Genomic DNA, 15,648 nt, shown 5'->3' with positions numbered 1-15,648 from the left:
TATATGTATTATATATATATTATNTATATATATTATATATATTTATATATTATATATATATATATATATATGTATGTATATATATATATATATATATATATTATCACCAACCCTATACATTGTGGTTGTACACCAATCCTGCACTTCGGTGACTTTGACTCCTTCAGTCGGCACAGCCTTTCACAACCTGGATACGGGCTGTCAGTCACGACCCAGTCGTCAACGGCACTAAACATCTTGGCACTGGCTTTCACTAAAATACGTTTAGATTGACGAGAAGAAGGGGGTGGCAGACAAGGCGAGAAGCATAGCGCACGATCTAGACAAAGCCGCCGCACAGATGATCGAAGCCGCCGATGATGATGCGAAAGCATATGCCCGACTGCAGTTGACGTGGAAGAAGGACTCGGGGCTTTCGGACGAGGTAATATGTTGAGTACTCTCAAGCCTCAATAGGGCCATGTGTTGTGTTCCGATCGTGTGAGGCATATGTGTTGTTGTAGACGAGTGCGATGCATGTCGCTGTCATTGTCGCTCCCTGTTCGAGTTGTAGCAGTATTCGCGCTGCGACTTGGAGTTTGAATTGGTGTCCATGTACGATATGTCAGCGTGATGGTACTGATGTCTACATACTAGCGAAATGCACCCAAGTAGTCGCTGTATGAAATGCTATTCCCAAAGCGGATATATCCTATAGTCCGGTCTCTCATTTTGTATAGTGCACCGTGCACTCTTTATTGTTTTCGTGTAACACATCCTTATCACATCAAAAACAGGAAGTCAAGAATATACAAACCGAGGCCCTCCGCGTACCAACGGACCTTTTGAAGAGTTGTCATGAACAGGTCTGAGCCCATTTTACAAATCTGTCGTTTTCTTTTTGAGATCTGGATAGTTATGCCTGGTTACTTTCACTCGGTGGTCCTCAATCTCATTGAATCAAACATTACATTTGCGCTTGGCGGATGTCCCCCTCTGTGTATTGGTCGAAACTTATCGTGCGCACTTATTTTGTTTAGGCCGTGCGTATCAATGATTTCCTTCCGGACGTTAACAAGAATATCAGGAGCGACGCCTGTGTTGCCCTACACTTGCTGGCAGGTAACTAATCAATCCTCATTGGGGTGTTTGTATACATTACTATATACCCAGTTCTATCTATATCTTGTTTACACTTGCTGAATTCGATATTTTTATATGCTTGCATTATCATGTAGGAGCCGCCCATGCTGCCTACGCAACAGTTCTGGTGAACAATCCACCGATAGAACTGAAAGCGGAGCTGACGTCCTTGTTGCGGAAAATGAGGGAAATGGAAGTTTGCACAGACACTGCGTAACTAAGTTTACCATATAATCCGACATGGTGATCCTCGCACACGCCTCTTGGCGACCTGCAGAACAAATCGATAGTCCCATTAATTTGTTTCCCGTGGGACATAACAAGGCATCACATTCCCCTGCGATACTTTTGAATTCATCGGGGGATCAAACTTGCTAACGTGGTTTGCATGTTTCTGGAGATGCAAATAGGCTATGTTACAAGCTGCCCCGTCTTGTAGAAGACAAACCGACGCACCCTTCCACTGGCCCTTGCTGTCCCTAGGTCATCGAAGGCAATCGATTCAGTGTAAACTGTGGCCCATAAAGAAACCAGATAGCACCACACCAAACTATCGCAGCAATTATATGTTCCAATGATGCGCAGATACCCATGTACTGCTTTACCTTGGCGATTGGAACTATGGAACTTCAATCTCTACATATATAGATTAAATCGGCTGCACTGAGGTTGTGTATGCAAGCATGTATTGCTATCCTCCTGGTGACTCAGCAATAAAATTACATATTGCCATACTAACAAGTATGTGTTGCCTCTGTTTGAGTCCTATATACCAAAATTGCAAAAATTAAGGGGTTCAACTTCACTTGTCGAATATACAGAGCTGTAGTATACCGAAGTGCTATTGCTGGCCTTTCTGTCAGGGTTACATGTTGTCGTGTATACACGTGCCTTTACTTATATGAAGCTATTGAGACACGCAACAGAATCTAGACTCTTCTGATCAAGTAAAATAGGCGACAAACACGGGAACGTGATGATCTCTGACCATAAACTACTTCCGCTTGTGCTAGTCAAACAGACGCATATTGCAATTTATCTTTTTAAGTTGTAAAGACACACAGCAAAATATCAAATGATACACTTATTACATCCGCTGGCACAAACTAAATCTCATTGGTGATCGTACTTTTTTTCCATCTAAATTCTTTAACGCTTCCAAGATTACTAAATTGTACAAGTTAAATCAGAAGCGTCACGGATAGAAAATGTAGACGACACTATTAGTAGCTGATCCCTCATGTACAAACGCATTCATATCTACGAACTTCATCTCAGCGGTGTTCTGGGTCAGTCGTCGAAGACTTTGTGCTACATGACTCTACGCGGGCAAGTGTAAACCAATTTTGATTGTCGTTGTGTGCAGACTTCTTGATTAGACTAATAGTTGTAGCGGACTCGCAATATCCCATCCGCCACACTAATGCGTCACTGAACAATGTATCGACGAATTCGAGTGAAAACGCAGAAAAGTGGAAGTCAGGTTTTGGTAGGCCGTCGTGTATTCTTTATTTATTTGGATTCTTGTCGTAATGGACTCAATCTCCCATCGGGCTCACTCATGCTCCTCAACACACTACCAGATACTTCAGGTTTCGAAGTATCCTGGTCACAGCATCTGATAACTTGAACCGATGTGCCAGCGTACTCAGTCAAGGATCCAGCCTGCGCGTCTTGCACACGTGGCCGAAGATTTCACGGGGTTACTCGTTCAAGCGCGCTCAATAATGACAGCAATACCTTGACCACCACCGATGCATGCAGCGCCGACAGCGTATTTGCCACCAGTGCGGATAAGCTTGTGTGTCAAGTGGGCCATAATACGTCTGCGAGGGGTAAGTGGTGATTATGAAGAGTAAGTACGAGAATCGCACCTTAGACGAGGAGAATTATGCAGTCAAACTGGATGCATTATAATTATCATCTGAAAGAGACATTTTTGTCGCCCATGTAGATTCGGAAATATATATTTACATTACCCAAGTCGGCAACAAAACGATCGATGTCTAAATGGTGACAAAACAAATAAATCCAAAACATTTGAAAAACTTACGCGCCCGAGGCTCCAAGGGGATGTCCCAGAGCAATGGCACCGCCGCAAGTGTTCGCGATATCCGAACTGTAACCGAGTTCCTTCTGGCAAGCAAGATATTGAGAAGCGAATGCTTCGTTGATCTCCACCAAGTCCATATCGTTCATAGTAAGTCCGGCTGACTTTAATGCGGCCTAAATATACGTGTAGAATACTGGTGTTGAACAAAAGCTTCTATAAATTGCTCCTTATATCTCGAGCAACTCACACCATTCCATCCGTATCTCGCGTGTGATGACTAGTACCAAATCTCAGTCCAGTCAAAAATTCATGTTCAAGTGAGCCGAGTACTTAATTATCGAATGCTCACATACCTGAATGGCGGGTACGGGTCCGATACCCATAATCTCTGGCGGTACACCAACCGAAGCTGAGCTCACAATGCGTACGAGAGGTGTCAAGCCTTCGCTCTTAATTGCATCTTCACCAGCTAGGACAAGAGCGGCTGCGCCATCACAGATACCCGAGGCATTTGCAGCCGTCACCACTCCATCCTGAAGTGCAAGTCATATGGGATCGCGAGATGAGGGTACTTAGAGGAATGTACAATTGTAGTAATACCTATAATATTGGGCTAAACCTGGAATATGATTATATAGTTTGTGCTCGTTTGCTAATACAGTGACCATAAGAGTTACGCGGTTACAGTTGCGATTAATATTGGTTTCCTGTGACGAGTTCGTATGTAGTCCGCATATGAGCCTTCCGGGCATCCCGGCTGTATTTATCGTTAGTATTCTAAGATGGTTATACTGTGATTGAATAACGTAGGTGATCGTAATAATACTGAGTGTCGGTGCAGATAATGAAACCCGGCGTACAAGTTTTCTAGTCAAACTGTCATCGTAAAAGATGCAAATCAATTTTGTCGAGCAGATAACCACCTCATGCACTCTTAAACAGCCGGCCAATGCACAAAAACATATGATGAGTTCCAGTGCAAAGTGCAAACCCATTCATGCGAGGTTCGGACTGCATACCTTCTTAAACACTGGCTTCATCGCGCTTAATTTGTCGACAGTTGATGTAGTCTTGGGGTGCTCATCCACCTCGAAGCTAACAAGGCCCTTGCGACTCTTTAGCTCTACGGGGACAATCTCGTCCTTGAAGTGACCGGCCTCTTGGGCGGTGTTCCATGTTTGTTGCGATCGCACCGCCCACTCGTCGCACTCTCTACGAGAGATGTTGTACTTCTCAGCCAAATTCTCAGCTGTTAACGCCATTGGTAGGCCACAGTAGCTGTCGCTCAGTCCGGCCCATAGGGTATCCTCCAGTACCAGATCCTGGCCAAAACGGGTACCAAATCTGTGCGAAAGCAAAGGAAATCAGTCGCCAGCGTTAGTTGGTCTGATTGAAACTAAAATAACCATTGAACGACTTTGGTGGCACTCATTTATGTTCTATCAGAGAAAAAGATAGTATCGTGATGAACGCTTATTATGAATATCGCCACGCACAAATAATACAAAAATCTCTGTCACTATAGAAGGCACCAAATACTTGTACGAAGTAATGGGCGGCAACTAGAGCTCAATTGGCAAGTTACCTCGCATTCCTGAGCGAGTACGGTACTTGCGACATGTTTTCTGAGCCTCCTGCAATCATGATTTTAGACTCGCCTCGCTGTATGGAGTGGGTACCCTGGACAATGGATTCAAATCCAGAACCGCATAGACGATTGACCAGTAGAGAGGGAGCTTCGATGGGTAGGCCAGTGTGAAGTCCAACTGTTGAAAATCAAACAACAAGGCAAAAAAGATAAACCTTAGGAAGTCAATCGAAAATGCAATACTAAGGTCGCGGTGACCTGATCGTGGTACACGACTGAGGAAAAAAGTAAACAAAGTCAAAGGATTTTTTATTGCGTAAAGTGACCGTTAGAATGGCCCATATTTTGCACCTTCGTCGTACCATTCACGCATCCACGCAGGCAGCTGTATTTTATGTGTATGCCTAATTGCAATATGTGACCTATGATACAATAGACTTGCGACACTGCGGAAGTGCAGGTCGTGGGCGATAGGTGAAGTGAACAAAAGCTGATGAAGAATTCACGGGCTTCCACTTAATTTGATAGGAATATACGTTGAAACAAAATTGGGGTGCAGACGAGGCGAAGCTTCAGATATCTATTGAACCAAACAATTCCAAATTTATCCAAATATAATGCTTAAATGCCTAAACTTGATAGAGCGGACAAGAATGACTGCCCTAACACACCATGAACATAATTTCCACGATGTCACCATAATTCGCTGCGATTGCAACTGCTGGGCATTGTTGCGGACGACTGTGTACTTACAAGGTGGTTATGCCCAGAACCATGTTTATTTATTAAAACAAAATACAGATAGACACACCCTAGGGTCTTTTAAACGTAACTAGTATTATTTCCAACCAAATCCGGCCTATTTTATAGTATGGTAGTCACTTGCGCTGGTCTCAATTTTGTGAAGTAAAACAAACATCAAGACTCGTTTTGTATCCTTGTCAGAGTCATTTGTCCGTAAAACAACAAATACTAAACTAGATAATTCATTGGCAAGGTGGAAGATGAAACATACCATGTCTGGCCATGTAGATACCGTCCTTGCTAGAGTTAACGACATTGCCGACCACGATGTTATCTACTTTCTTAACGTCCACTCCACACGCAGCCACGGCTCCCTTTGCCGCGTGCACTGCCAATTCAGTGGCAGTGGTGTCTTTAAATGCACCACCAAATGTTCCAAAGGCCGTGCGCTTCGCGCCAACAATGAATACGGACATCTTGACAGCCCAACGAATGCGTTACTTCGATGACAAACTATGGTCTGTGGGAATGACAGATAGTTTGTTTACTTTTTGTAGGCTGTGTCGCTTTTTTATTATGGGTTATACCGAATAAGTAACAACTACCGATGCCTTTTGACAACTCTTGATATGTACGAAGGGGGTTTTTTTTGTATCGTTCGCCTGAACTCTTTTTTTTTTGTTGGTGACGCAGCCAGTCTCTGGAGCCTCAGAAGTCAGAGGTATTCTAATTTCTAAAAAATATAGTAATATTTGTTGTACATAGATATAGAGACCCTCGCTGCTAAGCTCAATGCGTTAAACTGTTGCAACTTTTATTATACCTAGTCCTCGAATAAACATTAAACATCAAAAAGTAAACATTAAAGTTGGAACTTATATTCCGTACCCCTATAACTTATTTAGCCTAGCCTCTCACTGTCTATACTAGTAAGTAGAGAGAGTGTGAGCACATAGAGACACGGAGACAAATAAAAACACGCGAGTAACTAATAATAAACTGTGAGATTTTTTTTGCCGGGGCCCGGGACAGCCGGAAATCGGGAGTCGGGACTTTGGAGTGATGGCGGCGGGGAGCGGTCGCGACACTGGGTCACTGACTCACTCTGGGGGTGCTGGACTGCTGGGGGCCGTGGGCCTCGCGTGGGGGAAGGCGCAGGCCGAGGGGGATCAAACTGAAACCACAAAAATGCATACAAGTAACAAAGCACTGGCACGGCCGAGACGAGCGAGAGTCAGTAGGAAACCACTGCATGTGTGTTTCTTTTTATAGAATCGAATGAAAGCCTTGGAAAACAGAAATTGGGTTTGTATTGGTTTCTCATTGACAGCAACCTCACGTTTTCTTCTGCGTTGTGTTTTGATTCGATAAAAAATATCACTACAGAAATAAATAAATAGAGTCAATTCATTGGACAGACTCAAATATCACATTTTTTTGTTTCGTCGGTCATGTTATGTATTTCAGTTTTCATTTCATTTTGTACACACAAAGCCACACCTACGCATATTCACCATTCATTATTGTATGTATGTATCGCTTATGTTCTGTATCAACTATTTTGATGCGGATGTCTTCGGAGGAACTTTTTATTTGCTCCTATGATATGTATACAATCGTGATCACTTTCTCACTCAACGCTATTATCCTCCTTCTTGTATCATCGATGTTTCGGTTGTCATTTCTGCTATCGATATTGTAAGTGAACATGTCTTGCACGTAGTTGTGCAACCTTAGAGGGCTTATTGTCATACTATGGGGTTGAAGGTTTTGTTCTCGATATAACATATCTTTTTGAAAAGGAGTTGTCTTCGATATAATATGCACGACAGTGTACACCCTCTATTTTACCCTGATATCTAATAACCTCATTTACTAATCTGCAGGGGTCTAGCTATCGGCCCAGGAGTGATCGTTGGCTCGTCGATCTACTCATTATGTAGTGCCACGGGTATGGAAACAACCCAAATCATACAGATTCTCACTGCAGCCATTCTCGGCTCTGAAATTTTATGGTTCTTCTACTATCGCCACAAAAGAAATTTTCTTTCAGCGCAGACGGTAGGTGAATTGGGTGAGTGAGTGAGTGAGTGTGTGTGTGTGTGTCTGCGAGTGTGTGTCTGCGAGTGTGTCTGCGAGTGTGTCTGCGAGTGTGAGTGTGTATATGTGTGTATTTGTGTGTGTGTGTGGGTATGTGTATGTATGTATGTATGTACAAATGTCTGAGTGCATGTATACATATATATATATATATATATATATATACGTGCATATGTATATAAATGTATGTATGTATGTATGCATGTATGTATGTATTGTTTTGTAAATCTATACATATAATTATTTACATTTATAAACTCATATCGTTGACTATATCTGTTTCTATATTATTGTTCAAATATATACCTATATGTATATATATGTACACACACACACACACACATATAGGTATTATATATATATATATATATATATAATATAATATATTATCTAATTTTATATCCATATCTAAATCTATATCTATATTGAGATATAAACAAATGTAAAAAACATGTATTCTACAAGGATACATATATATGTTTATATATGTATAGATATATATATATAATATATGCATGCATGCATCCATGCATGTATGTATGTATTTATGTATATATGTATGTGTGTATTCATGTATAAATATATATGTATATACATACATGCATGCATGTTTGTATGTATATTTATATTTATATGTATGTATAAATATATATGTATATGTATATATATATGTATATTTGTATGTATGTATATATATATGTCACTGTGTATATATTTATGTGTGTGTGTGTGTATATGTACAGATAGGTTTAGATCTCGGACGTATATCTATAACCATATATGCACATACATTCATATACACACACATACACTTCATATATCTCTTTATAATACCTTTTTTCTAACCTACACTTCTGCTTCTTCCAACATATTCTTGCCCACTTGCTTACATCCATACTATGTCCAAGTGTATTTGTTTACGTACGAATTATGGTTTTAATAGTAAATTGTTCATATATATATATGTGTGTCTGTGTCTGCGAGTGGGTGTATATGTACGTATATAAATGTATGTATGTATTGATGTATTGTTTTGAATATCTATACATATAGTTATGTACATTTATAAACTCATCGTTGACTTTATCTTTTTCTATATTATTGTTTATATATTTATATATATATAAAATTCATATATATATATGTATGTATGTAGGTAGGTACATGTATATGTATATATTATCAATTTCTATATCTATATCTATATTGAGGTATAAACAAATGTAGAAAACACAAATTCTACAACGATACATATATATGTTATAAATTTTTAGATATATACATGTATGCATGTATGTATGTATGTATATATATATATTCATGTGTGTGTATGTACAAATATATTTAGATCTCGGACGCATATCCATAACCATATATGTACATACATTCATATACACATACATGCACTTCATATATATCTTTATAATACCTCTTCTCTAACTTACACTTCTGCTTCTTCCAACATATACTTGCCCTCTTGCTTACATCCATACTATGTCCACATGCATTTGTTTACGTACGAATTATGGTTTTAATAGTAATTTGTTCATATATATATATATGTGTGTGGGTGTATATATATATGGGTGTGTGGGTGTGTATGTATGTATATAAGTTTGTAGGCTTATACCATTATTTAATATGATTACGATATATATATATTTATGTATATTTTCATATTTATTTTTATAATTTGATTCATGTTCATGTTTATATATATATATGTGTGTAAGTGCGTGTGGGTGTATATTTCTGCATGTTTATATCTATATGTACATATATACATGTGTGTGTAAGTGCGTGTGAGTGTGTGTGTTTATGTGTTAGGTGGACGATTGTCTTTTGTATGTATTGTCTATGATTATATATCTTCGAAGTATATATATCGTATCTATGCACGTGTGTGTTTATACTGATACTATACATGCTAATGTAGATGTAATACTTTCACGCTAGTCATGTCGACACTGACGTTCACATAGACTGTGGATTGTTATGACTGTACTCACGTATTTATGGGAGTTGATGCGTTCGTCATCTCGAATTTGCGAATGTTCCAAGTGCAATACGACACACCAAAACGAAAAGATCACAAGTCTACGAGAAATGAATTAACATTTTGAATATTTTTTATATGTATGGGCATCGCGGCCCGTGTCGAATTTCGCAGTTATCGACTGTGACAACTGTATTATGCTCGCCCAAGCCCATTGCACGTGTTGTCGGAAGTTTATTTGTTCAATAGAATAACAATGTTACAAACGTTGATGCTGCTCAATTAACTAATCACAAACAGGCGATACCGGCTCCTTTCCCAAAGAATGATGATGAGATGTTCCACCAAATCGCCGATTATATTGTAAAGCACGGCAATGTGTTCTTCCCGGGATGGTTTGGTGGTCGGAATGCCGAAGATATCACAGAGTCCGAGTTTCGTGCTATGTTTGCGGCAAATTATCATAACAAATCTGTGGCTAAGATGAGTAAATTGCAGAACCAGCAATTTGATTCTCTATTGAAAATTCTCAGGGATCGCACTGGCGCCGGGTAAGTGTATCATTCCATTGTGGGTCGAATCGCATATTAATCTGCAAAAGTTTATAGGTCACAGGATGTACAGTGTCTATTTCTATGCCTGGGTGCTTAGACATATAACACAATCTTCGAACTTTCTAGATTCAAGGAGGAGGACGGATCAAGCGGACGGGTGTACTACGATGACACGGAGGGCTTCCCCGCTGGCTATTTGCAGCACACTCGAGACAACTTACATGTAGTACATCACCCATTAATTCTGTATCTTTGGTCGCATATCGCTGGAATAGCATCAGAATTTGTGCTCTGGGGACTCTGTTTTAATAAAGAGTGTGACGCGGAGACGAGCATCTCATACTGGCATAAACCAGCGGGCTTGCCAGTATCAGTTTGCCAACAACGGAAGCCCATCGTATTCGCCCATGGGATGGGGGTTGGTCTCAGCGCATACTTGCATGTTATATGGAGTTTGTGCAATCTAAGTTCGTACACCATGGATGCGGAAGAAGCAGTGGACAATCGCGATGTGTACCTAATGGACTTCCCACATATTGCAATGCGGATATGCGATGACGTACCTACTGTTGACACTATCAATGAGACTATTCGCAACTTTTTGCGCAATGATGGGCATACGTCTGCCTCTTTTGTTGGGCACAGCTACGGATCTGTGATTCTCGCGCGTATGGCCAAGACCTATCCCCACCTAATGCACACGTCTATTTACATAGATCCTATTTGCTTTCTACTGTACATCCCGAAGGTGGTGAATAGCTTTGTGTACCGAAAACCCGATAACCATTGGTTTCAATGGGCCAGGTACTATGGATGCAGCAGAGAGCTCTACATGCAGGTAAGCGGTGCGCGATTGCGGTGTGGTTGAATTACTGTACAACATGCGTGATGTTGTATGCAAAAAAATAGTTTTGTCAATGCAGAAGCAAGCAATGGGTATTTTACATTTTAACCGCATACCTTCTTCAACTGCAGAACGTTCTCTGTAGGAATTTCTGGTGGTATCAATACAATATGCATCCCACCGAAATCCCTGCAAATTCCTTGGTTGTGGCATCCATGAAAGATGACATCGTACCTAGTGATCTTGTGGTGGATCACATAAAACACCTTTCACCAGAGACTAAGCTAATGCTGCCGGATTACTACCATGCTGAATTTATGGCACATCCATACTTCATCGGGGACCTGATGACGCAACTTGTAGCATTAGAAGACGGTGTCGAACTAACCAAGCAGAGGAAAGACAAAGTGTTCGCTGCGTAATTAGATACATATGAAATCTAGTAAAATAGTATTGAAATAAATTAAATTAGGAATAAGTATTTATGTGTTGTTTGAAAGACGTTGGCGGGGAACCCTAAAGTCTTTTGTATTTAAGTTGCAACGGCATTGATGCTGAAGAAAAAAGACGTTGGCAGAACGGCATAGATATAAAAGTCATAGCTTAGTCCTTTCGTTCAAACATCGACCTACCTCGTCTCGCTTCAAAGGAATCAATTCAAGCGCAAGTACAATGTACACCATGGCATCACCTGAACTTCGTCAATCCTGCACACAATTACAATCTCATACTACTCCACGCTGATTTTTCGCAGCAGTATAGCAGCATTGAAGCGACAACTGCAGCGCTATCTATTGCATAGGAGCCTGCCAGAGGACTAGTCTCAAATAATGACTATTCGTGACAGTCCGAATTGAAGCGCTGTATACTTCGCTAGTGAGAAGCACAACTGCACAATTATGTCTCTTAGTATCGTTGATAAGTGGGCTTCAAAAAGCGATGTCCTTGAAACTGTCAATCGCAATGGCAATACCTACCGGACAGTGATCTGAGCCATTGTATTCGGGCGATATCCACGCATCTAATATTTGTGCTCCCTGGGTCTTGTATGGTGTAGCGTTCTTAGATGCTAAAGCAGGCTTTTCTGTGGCATCAGTAGATTGGTCTGTGGTCTCTGAACTTTTGGCGGTGTTATCTACCAAAATCTTCGATGCTACAAAGTAGTCTAGTCTCATCCCACGATTCACTACTCTGTTATTGACACGCATACTCCAATACGAGAAAGCCCCCCGGGCATCTGGATGATAATGCCTAAAGGTATCCACCATCTCACCATCCGAAAGTAATTCACTAAAGGCCCGCCTCTCTTGAGGTGTAGTACCAGCCGACTTCGGGATGTGTTTGGCCTCAGGATTATAAACGTCTTGATCGGTATGCGCCACATTTAAGTCCCCTCCCAAAATGACAGGTTTGGTTTTCTCTAACTCTTTCATGTAGGCGTTCAAACTCTTATTCCACCCGCCAATTCTGTATTCCAGCCTAGCCAGATTTTGCCCTGTGAGCAAATACGATGTGAATTCAGCATTCTTCGAACGATACTAGCGGGAAAGACTGTGGCGGCTTATGCTGGCCTGGTCTTGAATATCTCGCATGATCCCAAGCAATCCAGCCAGGGCCACAACTATAGGAAGTAGTCACAGTAAGTATGCAACACTGAACCATTCGTGCTATTCGGTTTGGCACACATTGGCCGCCCTATATTGTTCTAGCACACTTATGGAGAAGTGAAACTGACCTGAATTAGGAACGTAAGCGCCGACCATGTAAAAGTGGGGATACTCCACGGTTATAACCCTGCCCTCGTCGGATGCCCCTTCAATCTTTGGCATTGTTACGTTGATGGCTCGGTACATCTGTGAGTCTGAAAGAGGAGAGATTCCTCAGTCTCGAAACTTCCCACCGTCAGAATTTTGGAAATGGAGCCACTATAATGTAAACACATCCTGAGTAATTATAGTATATTTCTTGATTGGTTCAAGATACCTAGTGCTCGAGATACCGAAACATCAGGCGTAGATTTACAACCTCAAAACAAGGACATACACATGCGGATCGACCGTGCATAACAGAGCATAAAATGAATTTCATGGAAGAGCGATGGAAATTGCGTCTAATAGTGAGAAGTGCATTTATAAAACATACATTAGAATACGTATCCTGGAATAAAGCATACGTAGTACCGTGCAAGGGCACCTATACCATCAGAATAAACATATATATAAACCAGAATGTGTCCACACAACTAAATAGAATACGAAAAAACCCATTTTTACGCATAACAACAAATTTGCCGCACTTTTGAAGTTTATAGTGGCGGACGCTGCGTGAGTGTACGGCCTTCAACAAGAGGAGTTGATACCGTATACCATATAAAATACTAGAATATATTTAATTTATAACAATCAGGTACGACGCAGGATAAAAACCGACGTATTAATTATGTAAGTGGGCAAGTGTTCCCTATTGACCGGCTAAACACTATGAATTGAAACCTCACCAATGGCACACCTGCAATTGTGCAAATATAACTATATATGAACTCCGCACACCTGAATTTTTCATGGTTTTCGTCGACGAGGTCTCCGACACTAGTTCCTGCTCCACATCTTTCTTGATACCAAACATGTCTTTGAGTGAAGCCTGCTTGCCCTTTTTCTCCTTATTCGGCTTTGCATTTGCACAATTCTTACCATCCCCAGCGTCTGCAACTTGTTTGTCGGACGGAGTATTCCTCACCGGGTACTTTAGAAACACAGCCACTCCAGAATATCCCTTTTTCCCAGTGCTGGAAACCCAGTGGGATTCGTACCCTGGTATGTACGGTTCAAGAGCTGTCTCGATTTCCTCTACATCTTTCCCTTGTAGCTTGTGTTCCTAATGCGGATATCAACATAATTTTAAATTTAATCACATTTCCACTATTGCGTCTAAAAATAATTTCTACATTACTACACAACTTTCGATATCGATGATAGGGAAGAGCTCAAACATTCAGGTCGTGACAACCTTGCGGGGTGGTAAAATTGACTGAACAGACGACTATGAGATACAAACCTGTATTAACAAGTAGTCCGGTTTCTCCACGTCAACCAGTCGTCGAAAGCTCTCAATTCGTTGTGGTGTTCTCAGCACAGCCCGTAATCCGGCGACATTCCACGCGACAGCCACAAAGGCCTGCTCGCTACCTGCCTTGTATTTGCGGGTCATGGGTGTCCGCTCGAACATTGGACGCTCAGCTTGTTTGGCTAACCTAGCATCTGACATGAAGTCAATACATTGCAGATTGTGATGGCTGTATGAACACTCAATTCTCTAACAAGGAAAGAAAACTGGTAACGATTTCTGATACCGTAAATGAAGTATTCTGGTATGACTATGCCAGTGTACATAATTTAAAGTCATGTATGCAAGGGATCACTTCGTATACCTATGCATTGATATACACTTAGGAAAACCTGGGATTGACTGTCAAGTTTAACAAGTTAAATGCATTATAACAGACGCCAGCGTGAGACGCTATTGCCACAGAGGGAATTGACCTTTGTATAGAATTCAGCATTGGATTTACAAACTATACATGCCTATTATTTGGCGATCAAACATGCCCACCTGCCCCAGCCAGAAATATACCAAATCGCCTTTAACGAACCTTAAAACATACACACCTGCTGCTTTCGCCTTTTTTGCGGCTATTGCAGTGGCTTGATCCGTTTCCGTTCTTGTTTGACTAACTTCGCCTGATGAAGATGTATTCCGAGGTACCGCAGCTTCAGATTGTGCCTTCTGTTTTTTAGGACTTGGTGCTACTTCGCGCGATGCATCATTATTGCTGTTGTTTGAACATTCTACGCCTAAGGATTTGATTGATTCGCTTTCCTTGGTAATTTTTGTGACTTTCTCGCCGGTTCTTTGCTTTTTGCCATTCATTGGGTTAAGGTTAGAAACCGCCTTGCACTTGCGTGAAGGCCGCGTCGACATCGTGCGGAAATTCTGTAAATTCAAACGTACAAAGCGAGCGGACGTCTGCAACATCTATTTAAAGTGAAACGACATCCGAACAACACCATTGTATATTTTAATACAGCGGCACTACAGAGCAGAAACGGGAAACCCATGTAAACATATTTGTTTACTTTTAACATACATAATAAATATGGGGTTTTTTTAATATAACAGGTATGAGCGAAGCTCACACTTTTGAATAAAAAGTGCGTCATTTAATTGGTTAAGAGAGCGCGCAATTCGTTGCAGATCCGACAAAAAGTATTTTTTTTATTTTAAAACAAAATTAAAATCGTCAACGTCCACCACACTGAGTCTGTGTGCCTCGAATACCCCTGTCACTATACACAGCACTACAAACACCCAAACACACCCCCGTACTGACCGCCATGATCAGCAGTTCGTTCGAACCTACACCCACTACCAGTTGCATTATAGCCTAGAGAGGACAAGTAGTCAAGGGAAATATATATATATATATATATATATATATCTACATATATATATATATATATATATAGTAGTTATTATAATATAATATATATATAATAATATATATATATATATATAGTAGTATATATATATATATATTATATATATATATATATAGTATATTATATATATATATATATATATATATATATA

General features: G+C 40.6%; 5 protein-coding genes across 5 annotated transcripts in view; 3 read left to right on the top strand and 2 right to left on the bottom strand.

The window, feature by feature from the left end:
* Positions 1–1,339, top strand: part of SARC_05311 (hypothetical protein) — a gene marked incomplete at both ends in the record, with an annotated part of 1,640 nt that extends 301 nt beyond the window's left edge. Inside the window, 3 exons of the mRNA XM_014300842.1 lie at positions 269–424; positions 1,020–1,101; positions 1,218–1,339. Of these exons, the coding sequence (XP_014156317.1) occupies positions 269–424; positions 1,020–1,101; positions 1,218–1,339 (360 nt within the window). The remainder of the gene's footprint in view (positions 1–268; positions 425–1,019; positions 1,102–1,217) is intronic.
* Positions 1,340–2,550: 1,211 nt separating this feature from the next.
* SARC_05310 (3-ketoacyl-CoA thiolase, mitochondrial) lies at positions 2,551–6,233 on the bottom strand. The gene is made up of 6 exons (XM_014300841.1): positions 5,779–6,233; positions 4,761–4,941; positions 4,195–4,519; positions 3,529–3,708; positions 3,176–3,348; positions 2,551–2,948 (listed from the first exon to the last, which is right to left on the bottom strand). The coding sequence occupies exons 1-6, from the start codon at positions 5,981–5,983 to the stop codon at positions 2,834–2,836; spliced, it is 1,179 nt and encodes a 392-aa protein (XP_014156316.1). The 5' UTR covers positions 5,984–6,233; the 3' UTR covers positions 2,551–2,833.
* Positions 6,234–7,044: 811 nt separating this feature from the next.
* Positions 7,045–7,584, top strand: SARC_05309 (hypothetical protein; the record flags this gene model as incomplete). The annotated part of the gene is made up of 2 exons (XM_014300840.1): positions 7,045–7,205; positions 7,394–7,584. Coding segments are annotated over 2 exons (352 nt in total), but the record flags the coding sequence as incomplete, so codon positions are not given.
* A 1,980-nt stretch (positions 7,585–9,564) lies between these two features.
* SARC_05308 (hypothetical protein) lies at positions 9,565–11,423 on the top strand (the record flags this gene model as incomplete). The annotated part of the gene is made up of 3 exons (XM_014300839.1): positions 9,565–10,154; positions 10,284–10,995; positions 11,133–11,423. The coding sequence occupies exons 1-3, from the start codon at positions 9,940–9,942 to the stop codon at positions 11,421–11,423; spliced, it is 1,218 nt and encodes a 405-aa protein (XP_014156314.1). The 5' UTR covers positions 9,565–9,939.
* SARC_05307 (hypothetical protein) lies at positions 11,110–15,080 on the bottom strand. The gene is made up of 5 exons (XM_014300838.1): positions 14,667–15,080; positions 14,056–14,258; positions 13,551–13,875; positions 12,737–12,862; positions 11,110–12,496 (listed from the first exon to the last, which is right to left on the bottom strand). The coding sequence occupies exons 1-5, from the start codon at positions 15,031–15,033 to the stop codon at positions 11,931–11,933; spliced, it is 1,587 nt and encodes a 528-aa protein (XP_014156313.1). The 5' UTR covers positions 15,034–15,080; the 3' UTR covers positions 11,110–11,930.
* Positions 15,081–15,648: the final 568 nt, after the last annotated feature.

Source organism: Sphaeroforma arctica (assembly GCF_001186125.1).
Source record: "Sphaeroforma arctica JP610 unplaced genomic scaffold supercont1.334, whole genome shotgun sequence".
NCBI classification, from domain to species: domain Eukaryota; class Ichthyosporea; order Ichthyophonida; genus Sphaeroforma; species Sphaeroforma arctica.
Note: the sequence above shows the minus strand (reverse complement) of the source record. Positions and strands in the feature narration are given on the sequence as shown.

Coding starts and splice junctions, on each gene's coding strand:
- SARC_05310 (XM_014300841.1), bottom strand. CDS start 5,983: ATGTCCGTATTCATTGTTGGCGCGAAGCGCACGGCCTTTGGAACATTT. Junction 4,520..4,760: donor TACTCGCTCAGGAATGCGAG/GTAACTTGCCAA, acceptor GCTTTCGCACAG/ATTTGGTACCCGTTTTGGCC. Junction 2,949..3,175: donor CCCCTTGGAGCCTCGGGCGC/GTAAGTTTTTCA, acceptor TACCCCTCGCAG/ACGTATTATGGCCCACTTGA.
- SARC_05307 (XM_014300838.1), bottom strand. CDS start 15,033: ATGTTGCAGACGTCCGCTCGCTTTGTACGTTTGAATTTACAGAATTTC. Junction 13,876..14,055: donor CGGACTACTTGTTAATACAG/GTTTGTATCTCA, acceptor TATCCGCATTAG/GAACACAAGCTACAAGGGAA. Junction 12,863..13,550: donor GAAAACCATGAAAAATTCAG/GTGTGCGGAGTT, acceptor CTCCTCTTTCAG/ACTCACAGATGTACCGAGCC.